The sequence below is a fragment of the Pongo abelii genome, chromosome 19 (genome assembly GCF_028885655.2).
Source record: "Pongo abelii isolate AG06213 chromosome 19, NHGRI_mPonAbe1-v2.0_pri, whole genome shotgun sequence".
NCBI classification, from domain to species: Eukaryota; Metazoa; Chordata; class Mammalia; order Primates; family Hominidae; genus Pongo; species Pongo abelii.
The window spans coordinates 90,441,965-90,465,924 of NC_072004.2; the positions used below are offsets into that span (position 1 = coordinate 90,441,965).

Genomic DNA, 23,960 nt, shown 5'->3' on the forward strand with positions numbered 1-23,960 from the left:
AAAATAGGTGGGGGCACCTGTAATCCCAGCTAGTCGGGGGCCGAGGCAGGAGAATTGCTTGAACCCAGGAGGCAGAGGTTGCAGTGAGCCAAGATCACGCCACTGCACCCCAGCCTGGGTGACAGAGCCAGACTCCGTCTCAAAAACAAAACAAAAAGAAACTACACACACAACCAGGTAGGAGGGCTGAGACAGGTAAGTGGGCATTTGAGCCAGGCTATGGAAAAGGCATGGGACTTTCATCAGTAGAGGGGAGGAGGACATGCCATTTGAAGGGAACAATGAACACAGGAGACAAAAGAAGCTGAGGTGGAGGGGGTGACAAAGAAGGCAAAGGCACTGAATGGTGGATTCATGCCAGGCGGTCCACCATTGCAGTGGGAGGTGAACCTGGAGAGAGACCAGCTTGATGTGGAGAGCCTTGAATTCAAGTTAAGGAGTTTAGTTTCTTTTATTTTTGAGATGGACTCTCGCTCTGTCACCCAGGCTGGAGTGCAATAGCGTGATCTTGGCTCACTGCAACCTCCTTCGCCCAGGTTAAAGCGATTCTCCTGCCTCACCCTCCCCAGTAGCTGGAGTTACAGGTGCACGCCACCATGCACAGCTAATTTTTGTATTTTTGTAGAGATGGGGTTTCACCATGTTGGCTGGGCTGCTCTTGAACTCCTGACCTCAGGTGATCTGCCCACTTCGGCCTCCCAAAGTGCTGGGATCACAGGCGTGAGCCACTGCGCCCGGCCAAGGGGTTTAGGTTTTAAGAGACGTGGGTAACAGAAAGCTGTTGGGAGAGAAGCTGAGGCAGGGCTTGCATGTCGGCTAGACTTGCTGGCTCCTTGCTTCTAGCACTCCCATTCTCTCAAGCAGCCATATGTTTCTCGTTCACTTGATACACTGTTTCCTTTCAATTCCCACATCCTCACCACCTGTTTCTTTGTTTGAGCACCAATAAATACCATGGGCTCCCAGAGCTGGGGTCTTCACAGCCTCCACACTGGCGATGGCCCCCCTGGTCCTACTTTCTCTCTCAAACTGTCTTTTTCTAATTCCTTTGACTCCGCCGGACTTTGTTGCCCCCACAACCTGGTGTTGGGTCTGATCACCCCAACATTCCTGGCTGCCCAACGTGGGGTGACAAAGACCCTGGTGAAGGAACGCTAGAGCGTGTGAAAGCAGAGGACGCATCGTCAAAGGACACCCAAAGGCGTCTAAAAGAAGCTCAGCAGGAAAGCTGAGCGCTCGGAAGAACCAGGGTAACAATGGGATAAAGTGAAAGCAGACATTCTGCTTATTTAAATTTATTTATTTATTTATTTATTTTGAGACGGAGTCTCGCTCTGTCGCCCAGGCTGGAGTGCAGTGGCGCAATCTCGACTCACTGCAAGCTCCGCCTCCCGGGTTCAGGCCATTCTGCCTCAGCCTCCCGAGTAGCTGGGACTACAGGCGCCCGCAGCCACACCTGGCTAATTTTTTGTATTTTTTTTTTTTTTAGTAGAGACGAGGTTTCACTGTGTTAGCCAGGACGGTCTCGATCTCCTGACCTTATGATCCGCCTGCCTCGGCCTCCGAAAGTGCTGGGATTACAGGCGTGAGCCACCGCGCCCAGCCTTATTTAAATTTCTTAAGGCATTTATTACGAAGAGGGGGAGTGAAAGTTAATACTCAGAATTTGTTATCACTCTTTAGTACAGTAAAGCAATTTTGCCCATGGTTTCCGGAACAAGGGACTATGGAGTTGGATGAATGGGAGAGAATCGGCAGAGATTTAAAAAAGGCGTATAAAGAGGGAGCAGATATTCCAGTTTCTGTTTGGTCATGTGGGCTCTAATAAAGGCAGCTCTTGAGGCATTTCAAACAGATGATGAGGAAGAGGAGGATGAGTGTAAAAAACTAACTTCAGATTCTGAGTGTGAGGAACAGCTACCGGAGGAGATTAAAGAAAGGAAAACTAAAAAAGTATGTTTTACTAGCCCGTCGGCTCCACCTGCTAAATTAAGTGAATGGCCACCTCCTCTCTCTCCTCTTAATGGGTGAGAAGATGAATTAGCTGAAAAACTTACTGCTCCTATAGTTGCAATATTAAAACCTGGAGCAATTGGTGATGCTATATAAAATTCTATTCAAAAAGCTAGAGCCGAGGGAGACCTTGAAGCATGGCAATTTCCTGTTACTATCATCCAGCAGAGAGGACAGAATACAGCTAACTGACCACTTTTCCTTTTAAGTTATAAAGGAATTTAAGCAAGCCATTAGTCAATACGGACCAAACTCTCCTTTTATGCAAACTCTATTTAAACATATGGCTCTTGATAATAGATTAATACCATGTGGCTGGGATATTTTGACAAAATCTGTTCTCACCCTATCTCAGTATGTGCAGTTTAAAACCGGTGAGCTGATGAAGCTCAAACTCAGGCAAGGGAAAACATACAAGCACAGCCACCTGTGCCTGTTTCCTTTGAAGAGTTCATGGGAATTGGCCCTAATTGGGGTCGATTAGAGAATCAAGCAGTAATGGAGGATGTTGCCATTGTTCAGCTGTGCTTTGTGTGCTTACTGGCATAGGAAAGGATAAACGTTACGGGCAAAAAATATCCTTCTGTCAGTTCTATCTGACAAGGACCTAAAGAACCATATATTGATTTTATTGCTCTGCTCCAAGAGGCTGTGTATAAAGCCATAACTGATAAAACGGCTCAGGATGTTGTAATACAGCTTCTTGCATACGATAATGCTAATGTAGAGTGTCAAACTGCTATTAGACCCCTGAGAGGGGGACGGCTCATTTAGCTAAATATATTAAGGCTTGCGATGGCATTGGAGGTAACTTACATAAGGCTACTCCTTTAGCTCAGGCTATGGCTGGATTAAGAGTAGGAAAGAATATACCCCATTTTTCAGGCCCTTGCTTTAATTGTGGTCAATTTGGACACCCAAGAAAGGAATGTAGGAAAGGAAATCGAAAGGCAAACATTACTACCATTAGTCAACAGAAAAATCCCGGTATATGTCTCCAGTGTAAGAAAGGCAAACACTGGGCAAGTCAGTGTCATTCTAAATTTAGCAAGGATGGACAACCTCTTTCGGAAAATGGGAAGAGGGGCCCGCCTCGAGCCCCTCAACAAACCGAGGCACAGCCAGTGCCCTTACAAATGTGCAACAATTGTCCCCTGCTTCAGCAGGCAGTGCTGCCATAGACCTCTACAGCACAATTCCCATCTCCTTATGAGAGGTGAAGCCAGCTGGGCTTCTGGGTCGGGTGGGGACTTGGGGAACTTTTCTGTCTGGCTAAGGATTGTAAACACATCAATCAGCACTCTGTGTCTAGCTAAAGGTTTGTAAACGCACCAATCAGCACTGTGTAAAAACGGACCAATCACCTCTCTGTAAAATGGACCAATCAGCAGGATGTGGGTGGGGCCAAATAAGGGAATAAAAGCTGGCCACCGGAGCCTGCAGCTGGCAACCTGCTGGGGTGCCCTTTCATGCTGTGGAAGCTTTGTTCTTCTGCTCTTCACAATAAATCTTGCTGCTGCTCCCTCTGGGTCTGCACTACCTTTATGAGCTGTAACACTCACGGCCAGGGTCTGCGGCTTTATTCCTGAAGTCAGCAAGACCACGAACCCACCAGGAGGAACAAACAACTTCAGACGTGCCACCTTTAAGAGCTGTAACACTGCGAAGGTCTGTGGCTTCACTCCTGAAGTCAAGCAAGACCACAAGCCCACCAGAAGGAAGAAACTCCAGACACATCTGAACATCTGAAGGAACAAACTCTGGACACACCATCTTTAAGAGCTATAACACTTACCGTGAGGGTCTGTGGCTTCATTCTTGAAGTCAGCAAGACCAAGAACCCACCAGAAGGAACCAGTTCTGGACACACTTACTTCCTGGGGAGCCACCAAAGAAGGTCCCCATGGGAGTTAGGAGACCCTTATCCTCAGGAACAGTCGGTCTATTACTTGGAAGGTCTAGTCTAAATTTAAAAGGTGTGCCGGGCATGGTAGCTCACTCCTGTAATCTCAGCACTTTAGGAGGCTAAGGCAGGCAGATCAGGAGGTCAGGAGATTGAGACCATCCTGGCTAATATGGTGAAACCCTGTCTCTACTAAAAAATAAATAAAAAATAGCCAGGCGTTGTGGTGGGCACCTGTAGTCCCAGCTACTCGGGAGGTTGAGGCAAGAGAATGGCGTGAACCCAGGAGGCGGAGCTTGCAGTGAGCCAAGATCGTGCCACTGCACTCCAGCCTGGGTGACAGAGTGAGACTCCATCTCAAAAAAAAAAAAAAAAAAAAAAAAGGTGTTACTCTACATACGGGAATAATTGACTCTGATTATACTGGAGAAATTCAGTTTGTTATTAGTTCCTTGACCCCATGGTCTGCCTCCACAGGAGAAAGAATTGCTCAGTTGTTGCTGTTACCTTACATAAAACTAGGAAGCGAAACAGTGAAAAGAACAGGAGGCTTTGGTAATACTAATCCAGCAGGAAAAGCTGTATATTGGGTTAATCAAGTGTCTGACAAAAGACCTGTTTGCACAGTAACTATTCAGGGAAAAGATTTTGAAGGACTAGTAGATACTGGAGCTGATGTCTCTATTATTGCTATAAAGCAATGGCCCCCACACTGGCCTAAACAAAAGGCAACCATTGGTATTGCTGGAGTAGGAGCTGCCTCAGAAGTTTTTCAGAGTTCTTTGATTTTTACCATCTCAAGGGCCTGATGGTCAGGAAGGGACAATTCAGCCTATCATTACACCTATTCCTGTCAATTTATGGGGTAGAGACTTATTGCAATAATGGGATGCTGAAATATCTATTCCTATGGATCAATATAGTATTAATAGTAGACAAGTAATGAAAAACATAGGATATCACCCAGGAAAAGAACTAGGAAAAAATAAAAATGGCCAATCAGAACCTTTAGAAGGACAAACAGATCGGACCAGATTGGGGTGTCATTTTTAGGAGCAGCCATTGTTGAGCCTCCAATTCCCATTCTTCTTGTTTGGCTAACGGCCAAACCAGTTTGGGTGGAGCAATGGCTGCTGAAACAGGAAAAACGGGAGGTTTTGAAAGAACTGGTGCAGGAACAATTGCAAAAGGGACATATAGAGCCTACTTTCTCCCTTTAGAATTATCCTGTATTTGTCATTAAGAAAAAATCAGGAAAATGGAGAATGTTAACAGATTTAAAAGCTGTTAATGCTGTGATTCAACCCATGGGTGCACTACAATCAGGGCTGACCTCCCCAACAATGATCCCAAAATACTGGCCTCTCATAGTGATAGATCTAAAGGATTGCTTTTTTACCATTCCTTTAGCTGTCCAACATTATGAAAAATTTGCTTTTACTGTTCCTGCCATAAATAATAAAAAAAAAACCCAGCAGATGATCTGGTTGAATGGCTTTTTCTACCTCACAATACAACCAAAACACTCACTCTGTACTTAGATCAAATTGCTGTGCTAGTAGGGCAAGCGAGGCTGCGCACAACAAATCTAATGGGATATGATCCAAATCAGATTATAGTTCCATTAACTAAACAACAAATTCAGCAAGCCTGTATTAATTCCCAAGAATGGCAGGTTAATTTGGCCAGTTTTGTTGGCATTCTTGATAATCATTACCCTAAGTCTAAAATCTTCCAGTTTCTGAAATTAACATCCTGGATATTGCCTTCTATTACTCAAAAAGCCCCTGTTGAAGGAGCCATTACTGTTTTTATTGATGGATCTAGTAATGGAAAAACCTCATTTGCAAGACCTCAACAGCAAGTTTTTCAAACAGACTGCTTCTTTCTGCTCAAAGGGCTGAACTTATGGCTGTGATAATAGTGTTAAAAACTTTTAAACAGCCAGTAAACATTGTTTCTGATTCAGCCTATGTAGTGCAAACCACACAAAATATTGAATGTGCCTTAATTCGAAATGTGACTCATGAATAACTTAATCTTTTATTTCATTCTTTACAGAAAGCAGTGCAATGAAGGCATTCCCCTTTCTATACCACTCATATGAGAGCACATACTAACCTCCCTGGCCCTTTAACTAAACTTAATCAAAGGGCGGATGCATTGGTGTCTGCAGCATTTGCTGATGCACAAACATTTCATTCTTTAACCCATCTTAATGCCTCAGGCCTTAGAAAAAGCTATGGTCTATCATGGAAACAAGCTAAAGAAATTGTGCAACACTGTTCTGTCTGCCAAGTCCTGCATCTGCCAAATCAAGGAACAGGAGTTAACCCTAGAAGTTTATCTCCAAATTCCACCTGGCAAATGGACGTAACACGTATTCCTGCTTTTAGAAAATTGTCCTTTCGGGGCCGGGCGCGGTGGCTCACGCCTGTAATCCCAGAACTTTGGGAGGCCGAGGCGAGCAGATCACGAGGTCAGGAGATCGAGACCATCCTGGCTAACATGGTGAAACCCCGTCTCTACTAAAAATATAAAAAATTAGCCGGGCGTGGTGGCGGGCGCCTGTAATCCCAGCTACTCGGGAGGCTGAGGCAGGAGAATGGCATGAACCCGGGAGGTGGAGGTTGCAGTGAGCCGAGATCGTGCCACTGCACTCCAGCCTGGGCAACAGAGCGAGACTTTGTCTCAAAAAAAAAAAAAAAAAAAGAAAGAAAATTGTCCTTTGTTCATGTTTCAGTAGATACCTACTCACATTTTATTTGGGCCACATGTCAAACAGGGGAAGCTACAGCTCATGTTAAAAGACATCTTTTATCTTCCTTTTCAGTTATGGGAATCCCAGAAAAAAATCAAAGTTGGACACGGCCCAGGATACTGTAGTAAAGCCACGGCTACATTTTTTCAACAATGGAATATTACCCATACTACAGGTATTACATATAACTCACAAGGACAAGCATTAGTGGAAAGAGCTAACCGTACTTTAGAAACTCAAATACAAAAGCAAAAGGGAGGGGACCAGGAATATAAGACACCGCATATGCAATTGCATTTAGCTTTATTAACATTAAATTTTTTTAATTTACAAAAAGATCAACCCATGACTGCAGCTGAACAACACCTGACAGGACAAAAGGAAAATAAAAAGGCTGGACAATATATATGGCGGAAGGATGCATATACAAAGAGCTGGGAAAAAGGAAAGATAATTTTATGGGGAAGAGGATTTGCTTGTGTCTCTCCAGGTGACAATCAGGTGCCTGTGTGGGTGCCCACCAAACGTCTGAAGATCTATCATCAACCACAGCATCTAGTGGACCCACCTGTACCATGAAAATTGAAGGTTTAAGGATTGCTTTTATTTATTTATTTTGAGATGGAGTTTCACTCTTGATGCCCAGGCTGGAGTGCAATGGCACAATCTTGGCTCACGGCAACCTCTGCCTCCCGGGTTCAAGCTATTCTACTGCCTCAGCCTCCCAAGTAGCTGGGATTACAGGCATGCACCACCACACCTGGCTAATTTTTTTTTTTTTTTTTTTGTATTTTTAGTAGAGATGGGGTTTCTCCATGTTGGTCAGGCTGGTCTCGAACTCCCAACCTCAGGTGATCCTCCCACCTCGGCCTCCCAAAGTGCTGGGATTACAGGCATGAGCTACTGCGCCCGGCCAATGGATTGCTTTTAAGCCTCAATTTGCTTTCTCTGTGCCTTCTGTTAGAAGGGGCCTGCTTCTCATTATCAACAGTAAGTTTTACCCCATGGTAATTAACCAAAGAGGCGGAAGCTGAGTTACAAATGCTTCAGCAATGGCCTGCCTCCCAGCTACAGCCACAAAAGTTTTTGCTTCTGTTTCAGTAGATTTACTAACATGGGAGTGAGAGTATGCTTGTGTTTTTGCAGGAGATGAGCAAACCGTGTAGGTGCCCTTAAGATGTGTATGACCATGTAACAGGAGACTGGAAGGAGCCATGGATCCCAATCATGGACCGGGTTCCCCCAGTATGGGCCATGCTGAGAAACTGCTGGAACACCAGGATTTTACCTATAGATGCTTAACGGACCAATGCTTTCTGACTGAACAACTCTCTGCCCTGAATACAAGAGACCCTAATAGGTAGGCAGGAATATCATCACCCCTATTCAGCATGAGGAAGTTACAGAAAACGGACCTTCATCCTTCTGCAACCCCTACGATTAACGGTCCTCTTATAAAAGGGAAAGGGGAGAAATGTGGGAAGCATTCAAACCAGAGCGATTCCATTTTGAATAAGGCCTAAGAAAAATGAAGCTGGATCACCAACCAGCAATTAAGAGCTGCACAGCCTGAAATTGCCTTGCTCAATTAATTTAAAAAAGAGGCCACCTTATGCTAGTAACAATGATAGCTGTGGCGGTTTTACAAAAAAGAGAAGGGGGGCACGTTGGGAGAAAAGCTGAGTGTTGGGAGAGACGCTCAGGCAGGGCTTGCATGTCCGCTAGACTTGCTGGCTCCTTGCTTCTAGCGCTTCCATTCTCTCAAGCAGTCATATGTTTCTTATTCACTTGATACACTGTTTCCTTTCAACCCCCACATCCTCACCACCTGTTTCTTTGTTTGAGCACCAGTAAATAGCATGGGCTCCCAGTGCTCGGGACCTTCATAGCCTCCACACTGGCAATGGCCCCCTGGTCCCACTTTCTCTCTCAAACTATCTTTTTCTCATTCCTTTGACTCCGCCAGACTTTGTCGCCCCCATGACCTAGTGTTGGGTCTGATGATGCCAACAAAACCACTGGGTATCTTGAGTGAGAGAAAGTATTGTGTTAGGTGCTGCATTAGGCAGTGGATTTTAGAGGCACAAAGAGTAAGTTGGAACTGGAAGGAGATTTTTGCCATCCTTTCAGGCTAGCGTTGCAGTAGTAGATTGCTCTGGCATGTATAAATTTCTTAAACTGTTCTATATGATTTTGATCTAGTTTATGTGAGTACATGAGTCTAAACAAGGGGAAAATTCATTTATAAATGACTTACAAACTACAAAAATTTGCTCACTTCAGCAGCATGCATACTAAAACTGGAATGCCAGGCACAATGGCTCATGCCTGTAATCCCAGCACCTTGGGAGGCTGAGGCAGGCAGATCACGTGGTCAGGAGATCGAGACCATCCTGGCTAACACGGTGAAACCCCATCTCTACTAAAAATACAAAAATAAAATTAGCCAGGAGTGGTGGCGGGCACCTGTAGTCCCAGCTACTTGGGAGGCTGAGGTGGGAGAATGGTGTGAACCCAGGATGCAGAGCTTGCAGTGAGCCGAGATCGCACCACTGCACTCCAGCCAGCCTGGGTGACACAGTGATACTCGGTCTCAAAAATAAAATAAAATAAAATTGGAATGATACAGAGAAGATTAGCATGGCTCCTTTAAAGTAAAGACATGGTCCCTGTCCTCAAGGGACTCAAAGCCTAGAAGGGGGCTGAGGCTCATATGCAGGATGTACAAAATTTCCTAGTTCATTCAGTAATTCAGCAAATGCTAAGTGAATGCTAGGCACCCACAGCGTGGGATGGGGAGGAGTCAGAAGTGAACAAAGCAAAATTCTTCCAGAGAATTGACATTTGATCAGGTGATAATAAAAGCTGAGAGGAAAAATTGATTCCTCTTACAGTAGCAGGACCTGAAGCACGATGGATGACGTAAGAAAGGTCTCAGTAGATTGTTGGAGGCAGAGGAGTGACTAGTTCTAGCTGAAGGGTTGGAGAAGATGTGCTTGAGATGGGCCTGAAGGGAGGGGAGGAACTGGCAGGGTAAGAGCATGTCACTTGGAGGCTCCAGTGGTGGCCAACAGCAAAGGCTAGGAAAATGGCAACTCCAAGGCCTGCCTGCGGCTGGACGGGAAACTTGTGATTGAGAGAATGGGCTCTGAAGCAAACTGCTCAGGGTCAGCTCCCATCCGTCCACCTCCCCCAGCTGCTATCTAAACTCTCTGAACCTTAGTTTCCCCACCTATAAACTAAGAGCGTCTTTTTGTTTTGTTTGTTTGTTTTTTTGAGACAGAGTCTCACTCTACAACCCAGGCTGGAGTGCAATGGCGCAATCTCGGGTCACTGCAACCTCCGCCTCCTGGGTTCAAGCGATTCTCCTGCCTCAGCCTCCCAAGTAGCTGGGAACTCAGGCGCCCGCCACACCCAGCTAATTTTTGTATTTTTAGTAGAGATGGGGTTTCACTATGTTGGCCAAGCTGATCTCAAAACTCCTGACCTCAAGTGATCAGCCTGCCTCAGCCTCACAGAGTGCTGGGATTACAGGTGTGAGCCACTGCTCTCAGCCTAAACCAGAGGTTATGTTATTAGCGCCTTCTTCATAGGGTTATTGTGGGATTTCAATGAATAAATATGTGGTTAGTGGCACTGAGCTAGTACTTGGGGAATGTCAGCCATGATTTGTAGCCCAGTTTGGCTGGAACCCAGAGGGCGAGGAGCTGTGAAAGATGAGTCTGCCACATTGACTGGGATCCTTAAGAAAGGACTTATAAGTGACAGCTAAGACATTTAGTCTTTCCCCTACGAGGCTGTGGCAGGAAGACTGCTCTGCCCATGACAGAACGAGGAGACTAGGAAAGTGTGCATGGCTGGCAACTGACCCCCTGTGAGCAGTCAGGGACACGTTCTGGAACTAGGGCGGCGGCAGCAGGGATGGGGAGGAAATACCGGATGCTGGAGGGTTATGAGGACAGAAAATTGGCCTGGGTGGTGTGGGAGTGGGGGTGTGACATGGATGATGCTGTGCACTCACACAGGAACGTCATGAAGGGGAGTGGCCTTGGGAGGACAGCTGGATCAGTGTGGTTTTGCCTTCGAGGAGGGGTGCCCAGCGGTGATGCCCAGGAGAGGAAATGGAAACCTGGAGCTGGGAGTGAGGTTGGAGCTGGGAGATCCAAGACTCAGGGAGACAAGAGGACTCCTGGGGACGAATAGGAACAGCTGAGCAAGGCAAGGCTGAGCCCCGGGCGGGCGGGTTGGGGGAACATGCCTGGCTAGAGGATGGCATCAGGAAAGCAGAGAAGGCATCTCTGCAGGTTGGCCCTGGGGCAGAGTGCTGGATCCCAGCAACGGACAAGTTAGTTAACTTAAAGGGGGGGCATCCTCAAGGCAGTAAACTGGAGCCAAGTGGGTTAAATCCTTCTTGCTGCTATTAAGGGGAGGAGACAGATTTCTGCAGACTCTACATTTTGGAGAGAAACAGAAAAGAATGTCCCCAAGTCTCCTTTGCCCTGCGATGCTGGGGCGATTGGCAAGGTCCCAAGAGAAGCACAACGGTAACCGACAACCGACGCTGCCCTCGGCTGAACTGTTAAATCCTTCGGATGTGAGTAGACTTTTATTTAATAATTTTTTTTCTTTTTTTTTTTTGTTCAAATGAGACTGCGTCTCGCTATGTTGCCCAGGCTGGTTTTGAACTCCTGGGCTGAAGCAATCCCCCCACCTCACCCTCCCAAAGTGCTGGGATGCTGGGATTACAGGCGTGAGCCACCGCACCCGGCCTGCAGCCTTTAATAATGGATTTTAAATGTGTGTAACATTTTAAAATGTGCTTATTCTTTGTTAGAATTAGGGTGAAATATCTACTTGGCTGATTTTCCTTTCTATCTACTCTATACTTGTAGTATCTAGTATATATGTATTTCTACTATTACAACTGGAAGGACTTGTTCCCCCTGGTTGTGCATTCCCTCATGATAAGCAAGATTTTCAGTGTTTATGTTTCAATATTCATGATTAATACTTGTCTGTTCTCCTTCACTTCCTACGCTACTTTTTCCTAAAATTCCTGGATTTTTTAATCAGTTCTGTAGAGGCGGACAGCAAGGCTCAGGGCGGTAGGAAGGAAACTCCTCCAAACCTCAGTCTTCATACCCCATGGTCCGGGTGTCCAGGCAACCTCCAAGCGGACCCTCGGGGCTCCATGGAGCGTCCCAGTGCCGGGGGCTGGGGGCTGGTGCTCGCTAAGTAACGGTGGGGGCAGGTCCCCGCGCACCGCGGTATCTTCCCGCCCGCTCACCAAAAGTGCGCGCGGCAGGGACGGACCCACTCCGTGGATCGCGCCTCTCTCAGGCCTTCTCTAGGAAAAGGGGCCACCCGCTTATGAGGGGAAGGGATGGCACAACCACGTGCCACAAGCCCCAGTGGCCTAATGGATAAGGCACTGGCCTCCTAAGCCAGGGATTGTGGGTTCGAGTCCCACCTGGGGTAGAGGTGAGAACTCTCGTTACGGGATTTTTTATTTCTTTTCTCTTCCCTTCTCAGGGATGCTGGAATCGACCTTGGTCTCTAGTTCGACTCCCGTGCAACGTGTTGAGGAGGAGCCACCTCCTCCAAGCACCTAAAGCCGGTAAGCTCGGGTCTTGCCAAGCCCTTGAATAAATAGCTTCCGTCCGGGTAGGGCCCCACAATTTCGAAGCTGGGGAAACTCGTAAGAATAAAGTTGCCCAAACGGTTCCCAGGACACCCCAGCTCCACCTGGCGGGGCAGCCCCGGAGAACCAGGGGTAAATGACCACCGCGACTGCAAACAGAGGGTCCTGCAAGAGAAGGCGAGGGGCGCAAACAGGGCAGAGGCAAGCAGGTAGTGGGCAGGTGGTGGTGGATTCTGAAGTCTTTGGCTGCCGGCACCAAAAGTAACCTTGAGAGCACAGCCCTCGCGACACCCCAGGTGGGACTCGAACCCACAATCCCTGGCTTAGGAGGCCAGTGCCTTATCCATTAGGCCACTGGGGCGCGGTAAGACGCTGAACCCACGTGCTCCTTGATAGGTGTCCAACCATACGTGCCCAACACGGCCCTGCTGTGGATCACCGCGCTCCAAGCCTGAGAAGCCATCGGGACGACAGGATGAACCGCTGGCTGGGCGCGGCGTCCCCACCAGGCTACGCAAGAGCTCCATGCGGTGACGACGCGCGGGGACCAGGAGCCTGCGGTGCCCTGTAACCCCGAGAAGAAGTGCTCGGCGAGCGCAGAGCCCGGTGGAGCATAGCTGGGAGGAATGGGGATGGACGAGGGCGGAGGGAAGAACAAACACTCAAACTATGCTGGGATTCGAGCACGGGCTTCTCGCTCAAAAAGAGCCCGACCACAGAGGAACCCTCAATCTTATGATCTGACGTCAGACGCCTCATCCCTTAGGCCACGCGGTCACAATGCCCAGGGAGGCTCAGAGACTAGTCCAGGTGCCGCTCCGCTCGGGGGTGACCAGGCGGGCGGCTGGGGCCAGAGGAAGGGTGAGCGCTTCGCTCAATAGGTGGCCAGGGTGCGAGCAGCGAAGCTGCGCCACGCCGGGAGCGTTTAATGGCCATCAAATTGGTCTCTCCAGGAGAGAATTATAGCAGGAGACCGCGTGGCCTAATGGATAAGGCGTCTGACTTCGGATCAGAAGATTGAGGGTTCGAGTCCCTTCGTGGTCGGAACGTTTTAATCCCTGCAACTATAATCTCCGTCTCTTTACTGGTTTTAGACCCAGAAACGCCTCCCAATCCCTCCACGCCGCGGCTCCCGGGATCCGAAGCTGGGTAGCTGCTTCTGTCCAATCAGGGCTTCGCATCCCGGGACGCTTCCGGTTATGGCGTCATTACGCAGCCTGTGGCGTCTCGGTTTAAGAGACTTGATCGGGCGCTTTCTGCGGGAACCCCCCAGTTGCCTAATGGATAAGGCATTGGCCTCCTTAAGGCTTGGACTTTGGGTTTCAGTCATATTTGCGGTGGCGTGGCCTAGCTGCTGGGAGCCGTATTTTTGAGATCCATTTTAATAAAAGTAATTTTTTAAAAAAATGTATAACGTAAACAAAAACCAACTGGCACATTTTGTCTTTTTAATAACATTTCCCTTTATTTTGTGCTTGTGTCTATTTCAATTAATTTTCCTTTTCTTCTAGATGAAGCCTGACTACTTTGAAAGGCAAACCCATGTGAGGGTAAGTAGGGCCCCATTTCTTATTGTCTCTGTTGAGCTGGTACCTGGAACGAGTTCAACATCCAAACATTCGCCTCGTAAACGTGCTCTACAAGCTACAAACCCACAAGCAAATGACACGGAGCGGGTTATGTTTGTCTATCGTTATGAAGTTAAACAGCAGACAAAACTCCAGTCTCTTGCCGGGCCCAATGGCTTACGCCTGTAATCCCAGCACTTTGGGAGGCTGAGGCGGGCGGATCACGAGGTCAAAGTTCGAGACCCGCCTAACCAACATGGCGAAACCCCGTCTCTACTAAAAATAAAAAAATACAAAAATTAGCTGGGCAACCGTGGTGGCACACGCCTGTAAACCCAGCTACTCCGGAGGCGAAGGCGGCAGGAGAATCGCTTGAATCTAGGAGGCTGAGGTCGCAGTGAGCCGTGATCGCGCCACTGCACTCCAGCCTGGGCAACAGAGCGAAAGCCCGCCTTAAAACAAACAAACAAACAAAAAACTCCACTCTCTAGCCTCAAGGGCAGTGGGGGTGCTGCCCAACTCTGTGGCCTCAGTCCTGCTAGTGGGCTCTGTCCACACTCAGACGGCACCCACCACCCCACTACCCTGTGCTTGGAGGAAGAGGGTGTCAGGATGCATGTGTGTGCCAGTGTACTTGGACATAGGGGAGAATAAATGCAATTTTTTTTTTCTTTCTTCTTTCTTGAGATGGAGTCTCGCTCTGTCACCCAGGCTGGAGTGCAGTAGCGTGATCTCGGCTCACTTCAAGCTCCACCTCCTGGGTTCACGCCATTCTCCTGCCTCATCCTCCCAAAGTGTTGAGATTACAGGCGTGAGCCATTGGGCCCGGCCAGGGACTGGAGTTTTGTCTGCTGTTTAACAGCAGACAAACAAGCTGGGACTACAGGCGCCGGCCACCATACCGGCTAATTTTTGGTATCTTTAGTATAGACGGGGTTTCACCGTGTTAGCCAGGATGGTCTCGATTTCCTGACCTAGTGATCCGCTCACCTCGGCCTCCCAAAGTGTTGTGATTACAGGCGTGAGCCACCGCGCCCTGCCCAATTACCTTTTTAATGTAAAATTAATGCATGTACAACGCAGAAATGCTGAACAAGAGGGCATAAAAAATAAAAGTACCCCCTTCCCACCCACGTGCCTTTAGCTGAGCCTGTTCCCAGTTGTTTGTTCACTGTTGTTTAGCACAGGGAATCTCCCAAAGGGCTCCCCCTAATGCTGGGGGTGCCCCCTTCACATCCCAACACCTTCACGGGGCTCAGCGGTGCTCTCCTTGAACAGCGCGAGCTATAACTATGCTCCAAGTAAACTGCATTTTTTCTCAAATCCCTGCGCTTTCACTTGGCTGTCGTCTGCATCCTCAGATCCTCAGCGGGATGGCTGAGTGCCAGTTCAGTGACTGCAGTCTCTCAGGGGAAGGGTGTGGTACTTCTGTTACGCACATTAAAGGCCTTGCACAGCTACCGCTCCTCATCTCTGCCCAGTCTTATTGTTGACTCAAGCAGTTTTGGGGGGAGTAGACTCCGCCCCTCCGCTGCCTTCCATCTTCAACCCGGCCTTACTCCTACCAATCAGGAGCCACGCACCCAGCCTCTCCTCTGCTTACGTTCTTTTAAGACTACACTGATTTCTCGAGGGTTGTCAGGCCTTGTTGCTCTTCTCCAATATACTCCGCCTGCAGAAATGGTCCGGGCACGGTGGCTTACGCCTGTAACCCCAGCACTTTGGGAGGCCAAGGCGGGCAGATCACGAGGTCAGGAGATCGAGACCATCCTGGCTAACACGATGAAACCCCGTCTCTACTAAAAATACAAAAAATTAGCCGGGCGTGGTGGCGGGCGCCTGTAGTCCCAGCTACTCGGGAGGCTGAGGCAGGAGAATAGTGTGAACCCGGGAGGCAAAGGTTGCAATGGACAGAAATCGTGCCACTGCACTCCAGCCTGGGCGACAGAGCAAGATTCCGTCTCAGGAAAACAAAATAATAAAAATAAATGGCAGAAATGTCACGTCTCCCCTGCGTAGACCATGCAGACTTTTCCTACAGGATTTAAGCCACATCAAGTCAGCCTTTGCTTACTTTCTTACCTAGAAACTTCCCAGGTTATCTCATTTAATTCTCATTACAATCCTGATATTTGTAAATGAGAAAATTAAAGTCTCAAGACAGTAAACAATCTAAAATCAGCAATTAGGTTGTAGGCATAACAGGTCCTCTGACTTTAAGGACAATTCTACCACCATACTTTTTTTTTTTTTTTTAATACTTGCGTTCCTCAATGATCTACTACCTAGCTTTAAACCATCTCTATTTCCTGATGTTGCTCAGGTCTGCTAACCATAGTAAATACTGGGGATTTTAAAACTTAATTAAGTTAAAATAATTCTCCATGTTCAGGCTGGACGCGGTGGCCCACGCCTGTAATCCCAGCACTTTGGGAGGCCGAGGCGGGCGGATCACGAGGTCAGGAGATCGAGACCATCTTGGCTAACACGATGAAACCCCGTCTCTACTAAAAATAAAAAAATTAGCCGGGCGTGATGGCAGGCGCCTGTAATCCGAGCTACTCAGGAGGGTAAGGCAGGAGAATGGCGTGAACCCATGAGGTGGAGGTTGCAGTGAGCCGAGATCGTGCCACTGCACTCCAGCCTGGGTGACAGAGTGAGACTCCATCTTAAAAAATAATAATAAAATAATTTTCCATGTTCAAATGCAAAAAGCTGTAAGTTAACTCTGCAACATAAGTTTCCCTTTTTTTTTAGAGGCAGTCTTGCTCTGTCACTCAGGTTGGAGTGCAATGGCACGATCTCGGCTCACTGCAACCTCTGCCTCCCAGGTTCAATCAAGCCTCAAGCTGAGGCCAAGATGCCTCAGCCTCCCAAGTAGCTGGGATTACAGGCGCCCCCCCACCACGCCTGGCTAATTTTTGCATTTTTAGTAGAGATGGGCTTTCCCCATCTTGGCCAGGCTGGTCTCAAACTTGTGACCTCAGGTGATCCACCCACCTGGGCCTCCCGAAATGCTGGGATTACAGGCGTGAGCCACCATGCCCAGCCCAAAGTTTCCTTTTTTAATACCACTTTTGTGCTCAAAAGCTGAAGCACAGAAAAGTAAATCCCTGCTGTTGCACCTAGCCATTTGGACCAGCTGTTCTTGTGATTTACTAATGGACAAGCAGGAGCACTCCCTTGGAACCAGGGGTTTGAAACCAAAGAGGAAGTTGAAGAGAATCAGCAGATAACAGTTATTTACCACATCACAGTGAAATACACTGCCATAGCCCCTAGTGTTATTTGTTGCCATTTCAGCAGTCCTAGGGCCTCAGTAAGTGCCGCCTACATAGCCTGTCAGACAACCAGCCCAACAAACCTGTCTAGGCTCACCTTTCCATTTAAACAAAAACCCCGCTGCCAGTGAGGCCACCTCAGAAGAGAGGCTTAATTATCTCAACCACAGAGAAGAAGACACACCCAGAACTGTATAATTATTATTTTTAATGTCCAGAATGTGTAATACAAGGGCCAGAGCTTCCTCCTGGACTCAATTTTTATAAATTCTCAATTGGTTGGTGAGGCCAATAGGGATACTTTTTCTTGTCTAATTTGGTTTCTGGGAAAGCTTCATTCAAGTCCTCAATGGTCATCTGATCAAATGGAATTAAGTTCTTCATCTTCTCCATCTGGAAAGAGGGGGAATGTGTTTAGTTAATGTAAACAGAGACGGGAAGCAGAATATCCAAGGCAGGTTCCTGCCACCAGGTGAAAGATGTGTGGCCATGAAAGAGAGAAACGACATTATAGGCAACGGCTACCCATCATCCTTACCTCTTTCTCATATTCTACAATCCTGGCCTTTGAGAGAGACACCCACTCAGCACAAGATTTCACCTTTAAGAAGAAAGAGAAATTCAGTTCTGAAACCAGGCTGCATTCTACCCCAGCAGCTGCTAAGGTAGGAGTCGTCCCAGCCCACTCTGGCTGTCCTATTGCTCTATAGAGAAACCGTGGTTACCCTGACCACTTGGAGGCGCTCACTCTGAGAGGCAAACCACAGCTTTTCCTAACACTCACAGAGAAGCCCATATGGAAAACCAGCTTAGGATGGCAGCACCCAGCTGCTTCTGCGAGTTCCTCATCCGAAGACCTACAGAATGCCTGTTTTCACAGGGCTCAGCCACTGAATGGTCAGGACACGCCACCTGAGCACCTAGCCAGACTTCTCTTTGGTGGAGCCACTGAGTTCCAAAGTTTGGCCTACAGTGCTTTCAAGCAAATAATTAGGTATTTGAATACTACTTAGATAATTTTTCTAATTCCAACTCCTTGTTTTTAATAGCTTTGTTGAGGTATATCTGAAATATGATAAAATGCACATATTTAAAGAACACTATTTGATAAGTTTTGATATTTGTATCCACCTGTGAAACTAGCAGTCCCCTCTCAACCATCCCCAGGCAGCCACTGTAGACAAACTACATTTTCTAGAGTCTTACAAAGATAGAATCATATGCTATACGCTTCTAGTTGGCTTCTTTCACTCAGCATAATTATTTTGAAATTCGTCCATATTGTTGCATTTATTGACAAGACATTCCTTTATATGGCTGTTAACTCTTTTCCATTTAATTCACTCTACCTTAACTTAGCTATAATAGAGAGCTGTCAAGATCAAGAGAATTTTAGAATAAGCAAGAGCCTCAACTACTTACATCTTCTTTTTCTTCGGCATCCACCTGGGCAGTATATTTATCCTCTGGCACGGGAATCTTCAGGGCATTAAACTACAAACACAAGGACAGTGAGTCGTCGCCAATACACCCAGGAGCTCAAAGGGCTGGAAGCTACGAATCCTTAAAGGTCATACTGAAAGACATTCTGTGTCCCAAGCGGAAACCAATACGCATCTCAGTATTGGAGTAGAAAGAATATTAGACTGGGAACAGGAGCTCAAAGGTCTTCTCAGCCCTATCACTAACTGGGAACCCTGGACAATTCTTTATTATGATGAGCTTCATTTTCTTCATCTGAAAAGGACAGCTGGACTTGATGACCAAAAAAATGGCCTCTTAGCATCTTGAATTGTAAAGAAATTCTGATTTCTCTTCTGCATGGAACCCTAGAGAGCTGACTGGTGGAAGTAGCACTGCATAATGAATGGTCTCCTTAGAAGACTGCTTAGTGTTAGCCGGTCGCGGTGGCTCACGCCTGTAATCCCAGCACTTTGGGAGGCTGAGGCGGGCAGATCACCTAAGGTCGGGAGTTCAAGACCAGCCTGACCAACATGGTGAAACCCCGTCTCTACTAAAAATACAAAAATTAGCTGTGCAAGGTGGCCGGCACCTGTAGTCCCAGCTACATGGGAAGCTGAGGCAAGAGAACTGCTTGAACCTGGGAGGCGGAGATTGCAGTGAGTTGAGGTGGCCCCATTGCACTCCAGCCTGGGTGACAGAGCAAGACTCTGTCTCAAAAAAAAAAGACTGCTTAGTGTTACGGCTCCAGCACTTAACACTACCTGGCACAGAGTAGGCCCTCCATAAGCATCTATGAATGAATAAGCAAATGAACTCTGGATATTGAGATTTGTGTAAATATCAGAGGAGGACAGATGGATGAGAAGTTACAGCTACAAGGGACAGTTAAAAAGAGCAGAGGCTGGCCATGGTGGCTCATACCTGTACTCCCAGCACTTTGGGAGGCCAAGGAGGGTGGATCACCTGAGCTTAGGAGTTCAAGACCAGTCTGGGCAACATGGCGAAACCCTGTCTCTACCAAAAATACAAAAAATTAGCCAGGCATGGTGGTGCTGTGGTCCCAGTTACTCGGGGGGATGAGGTGGGAGGAAGGCTTGAGCCCGGGAGAAAGAGGTTGCAGTGAGCTGAGATGGCGCCACTGCACTCCAACCTGAGTGACAGAGTGAGACTCCAACTCAAAAAAAAAAAAAAAAAAAAAGAAGAGCAGAGAGGTGGATTGCCTGAGCCCAGGAGTTTGAGACCAGCCTCCAGCCTGAGCAATATGACAAAAACCTGTCTCTACCAAAAAAAAAAAAAAAAAAAGAAAATTAATCAGGTGTGGTGGTGGCATGCGCCTGTAGTCCCAGCTACTCAGGAGGCTAAGACAGAAGGATGGCTTGAGCTTGGGGGGCAGAGGCTGCAGTAAGCTGAGATCGCCCACTGCACTCCACCCTGGGTGACAGAGCAAAACTCCATCTCAAAAGAAAAAGGACAGGAAAAGAGTAGAAAAAAACGTCAGTTTGTTCCAAAGGGAGACAGGAAGGAAGCTAAAAGGAACCCAGGAGGTGGGCAAACATTTAACTTGAAAGCCCTCTGGCGCATGGTGGTGCATGCCTGTAGTCCCAGCTACTCGGGAGGCTGAGGCAGGTGGATTGCTTGAGCCCAAGAGTTCTGGGCTGTAGTGCGTTATGCCGATCAGGTGTCTTCACCAAGTTCAGCATCAATATGGTGACCTCCCAGGAGCAGGGGACTACCAGGTTGCCTAAGAAGGGGTGAACCGGCCCAGGTCAGAAACAGAGCAGGTCAAAACTGTGCTGATCAGAAAGCTCTCTGGCTCCCAGATTAAGGCTACACTGTACTGCTGAATGAACAGAGCCTAAATTCCTGCACCTATTTACAGTTCAATCGACCACAAGGCCTTTGGCCATACACATCTTTCCTAAGCTTCCTTAGGGATCTGGCTGTCATGCTGTGTATGTAATTATCCCTGTTCCTGCTCTCTACCCACAGGCATGTTACAAGCTCAGTGCTTTAGAGGTGTGAAGTCTCACCTTCTTCTCAAAGTCATCCACCAAGCCGGCCTTGGCCACTTTGGCCTTGTAGTAAGCCCAGTCGATAGCTGGTGGATTCTCAGGTAAAGAAGCCAACCTGCCCACAAGGAAAGGCAAAAGTTAGGATTGTTCATAAGCAGCAGAAAATTCACATGGTAATTTTCCTACCCCTTCTTCCTATGGCCTGGAGGGTCACCACTTTCCTCTCCTAGGATCATCATGAAAATGCAAGGATTTCTTTATATGTTGTCATAAGGGCATCAAGAATTCATATGTAATTCCTTAATACTGTTTTGTTTCTAGATTCAGTGGCAAGTATGGGGTTCCCTCTCAGAAACATACTGACCTGGAGGTGAGGGTCTCATTCCAGGATTTCAGGGAACTAGCAATTGCCTTTTGGTTCTGGGGTATGATCTCTGCAAAAGCTGCCCAGTCAATGGTTTTTAGAGCAAGTTTTCGCCCAGCCATCTTGGGGATCCTGAAAAATAAGTCAAATAAAAACAAGGCTTTTTTATGAGGTGAATTTTCAGTTGGGAAAAATGATAAATAACAAAATAAGAGCTCTTAGAGAGAATCCTTTAAATCTTAGAAACATGCAAGTCTTCATAAGAATCACTTGAACCCAGGAGGTGGAGGCTGCAGTGAGCCGAGATCACATCACTACACTCCAGCCTGGGAGACACAGCAAGACTCCCAACTCAAAAAAAAAAAAGACAGTGTAACTTTTCAAATTCAAGGTAATTCAAGGTGCTGTAATCCCAGCACTTTGGGAGGCCAAAACGGTTGGATCACCTGAGGTCAGGAGTTCAAGACCAGCATGGCCAACATGGCAAAACCCCATCTCTATTAAAAATACAATAATTAGCCAGCCGTGGTGGCCCGCGCCTGTAATCCCAGCTACTCCAGAGGCTGAGGCACAAGAATCACTTGAACCCAGGAGGCAGAGGTTGTAGTGAGCTGAGATCACATCAGTGCACCCCAGCCTGGGCGACACAGCAAGACTCCGTCTCGAAAAGGAAAGGACAGTGTAGCTTTTCAAATTCAAAGTGTGCAACGTGGCATACAAATACATTCTCTCCCAACTCCTATTTAGCCTTAAAAGCCCAGCTCTCTAGGCTGGGCGCAGTGGCTCATTTCTGCAATCCCAGCACTTTGGGAGGCTGAGGCGGGCAGATCACTGGAGGTCAGGAGTTCAAGACCAGCCTGAGCAATAGGGTGAAACCCTGTCTCTACTAAAAATACAAAAATTAGCCAGGCGTGATGGCATGCACCTGTAGTCCCAGGGACTCAGGAGGCTTAGACAGGACAATCGCTTCAACCTGGGCGGCGGAGGTTGCAGTGAGCTGAGATAGCGCCATTGCACTCCAGCCTGGACGACAGAGTGAGACTCTGTCTCAAAAAAAAAAAAAAAAAAAAAAACCCAGCTCTCTTTATCCCCTCCATGTGCCTCTGGAAGTATTACTAAAAATAACACTCTTGTTGCATAAAAGTTAATAAAGAAATTTCCACCCAGATTGTGTTTTATTCACTGATTCTCCAGTAGACAGAAACTGACACATACCTAAGTTTCAACAAGCCTTAAATAGAGCACTCTCTAGGCTAAAATTTACTTATGTGTAAAATGGGCATTATCAGTCCTGCTTGCCCCAGAGGGCTGCTAAGAGTATCACATGAAATTGTGCACATCAACTTGCTCCATAGTTTTACAAACTTAAAAGGGCTATCCCCTTCCAACTAAATTGGTAATACACCTGCACCTTCTTATTCACATCGGATTATACCCTAGCAGCACCAGCACATGTTCTGCACTTTTTTTTTTTTTTGAGATGGAGTTTCACTCTGTCCCCCAGGCTGGAATGCAGTGGCATCATCTTGGCTCACTGCAACCTTCATCTCCCAGGCTCAAGCGATTCTCCTGCCTCAGCCTCCGGAGTAGCTGGGATTACAGGCACCCACCACCACACCCAGCTAATTTTTGTATTTTTAGTAGAGACAGGGTTTCTCCATGTTGGCCAGGCTGGTCTGAAACTCCTGATCTCAGGTGATCCACCCGCCTCGGCCTTGCAAAGTGCTGGAATTACAGGCATGAGCCACTGCGCCCGGCCTGCATTTTAAGAGGTATTCAACACATGTGAAAATGTGAGAAAAATACGGAAAACGACTACAGCCACTTAAAAAAAAGGCAGAATATAGGAAAATAGTCCTCTTTAAGTAAGACCAGGGTCAGATATTAAAAGACTGCAAAGTCAAAGATCTCTATAAGCTTGGAGTGGAATACAAGGGAGGCGGAAGCAATCTTTCTCAAGATCTTCAAGAAAGTTGTCAAACACCTGTCCCGTCCCTCCTTTCTTTCTCAGGACAGCTTGTCTCCTGTTGTGGAGGGGAGGTGTTAAGGCAATTGGCATGTGATTTTAAAGTTACCAGGGAACCAAGCACCCTTACAGACTTTCCCAAACATCAGTGGAAAGTAGAAGTCACAAATAATTTTGTGTGTGTGTGAGTGAGACGGAGTCTCGCACTGTCGCCTGGGCTGGAGTGTAGTGGCGTGGTCTCGGCTCACTGCAACCTCCGCCTCCCGGGTTCAAAGCGATTCTCCTGCCTCAGCCTCCCGAGTAGCTGAGATTACAGGCGCCTTCCACCACGCCCAGCTAATTTTTTGTATTTTTAGTAGAGGCAAGGTTTCACCATATTGGCCAGGCTGGTCTCGAACTCCTGACCTCGCGATTCGCCCACCTTGGCCTCCTAAAGTGCTGGGATTACAGGCGTGAGCCACCGCGCCCGACGAAATTTTTTTTAATTCTTAAAAATCTATTGCTTAATCCCCAGCGCCTAGAACAGATCATGCGCATAAGAGGTGCTCAATGAATCTTTCTTGAATGAGTAACCGAACTCTGCACCTGAGGAGCCCTGAACGCTCTATACGTTCGAATCCTGGAAGCTGCCGGAGGGAGGGGAAGGGCGCAGCTCCGCAGCCAGCTGAGCGTCCCTCGGCAAGTTAACACTGTCTGTGTAACGTTTCCCCAGTCCCCCCACCAAACTATTGAAGTCTGCCGCGCTGGGAGCGGACTGCACGAGACGCGGCTTGTGGCAGCGCCTAAATCAGCGGCGCCCGGGACACAGCCGGGCCCCCGTGACCCCGCGCGCCAAGGAGGGCTGAGGAAGGGATCGCGGGACGAGGAGCGGCAGCTACACAAGGGCCAGTCTGCCAGCGGGGCAAGCCGAGGGCCCGGCGTCCTTGATGGGGGCGTGACAAGGGTCGGCGTGAGGTTTGGAGAGGGCAGAGCAGAGGAGCCCTCCAG

General features: G+C 47.7%; 1 protein-coding gene and 3 non-coding genes across 4 annotated transcripts; 2 read left to right on the forward strand and 2 right to left on the reverse strand.

The window, feature by feature from the left end:
- The first annotated feature begins 12,082 nt into the window (after positions 1-12,082).
- Positions 12,083-12,155, forward strand: TRNAR-CCU (transfer RNA arginine (anticodon CCU)). Its single transcript has one exon. It is a non-coding gene; the product is annotated as a tRNA-Arg (tRNA).
- Positions 12,156-12,606: 451 nt separating this feature from the next.
- TRNAR-CCU (transfer RNA arginine (anticodon CCU)) lies at positions 12,607-12,679 on the reverse strand. Its single transcript has one exon. It is a non-coding gene; the product is annotated as a tRNA-Arg (tRNA).
- Positions 12,680-13,289: 610 nt separating this feature from the next.
- TRNAR-UCG (transfer RNA arginine (anticodon UCG)) lies at positions 13,290-13,362 on the forward strand. The gene has a single exon. It is a non-coding gene; the product is annotated as a tRNA-Arg (tRNA).
- Positions 13,363-17,355: 3,993 nt separating this feature from the next.
- Positions 17,356-21,133, reverse strand: ATP5PD (ATP synthase peripheral stalk subunit d). The gene is made up of 5 exons (XM_002827815.5): positions 21,008-21,133; positions 20,662-20,758; positions 18,590-18,661; positions 17,706-17,768; positions 17,356-17,560 (listed from the first exon to the last, which is right to left on the reverse strand). Exons 1-5 carry the CDS (start codon positions 21,127-21,129, stop codon positions 17,429-17,431), a joined length of 486 nt encoding a protein of 161 aa, XP_002827861.1. The 5' UTR covers positions 21,130-21,133; the 3' UTR covers positions 17,356-17,428.
- Positions 21,134-23,960: the final 2,827 nt, after the last annotated feature.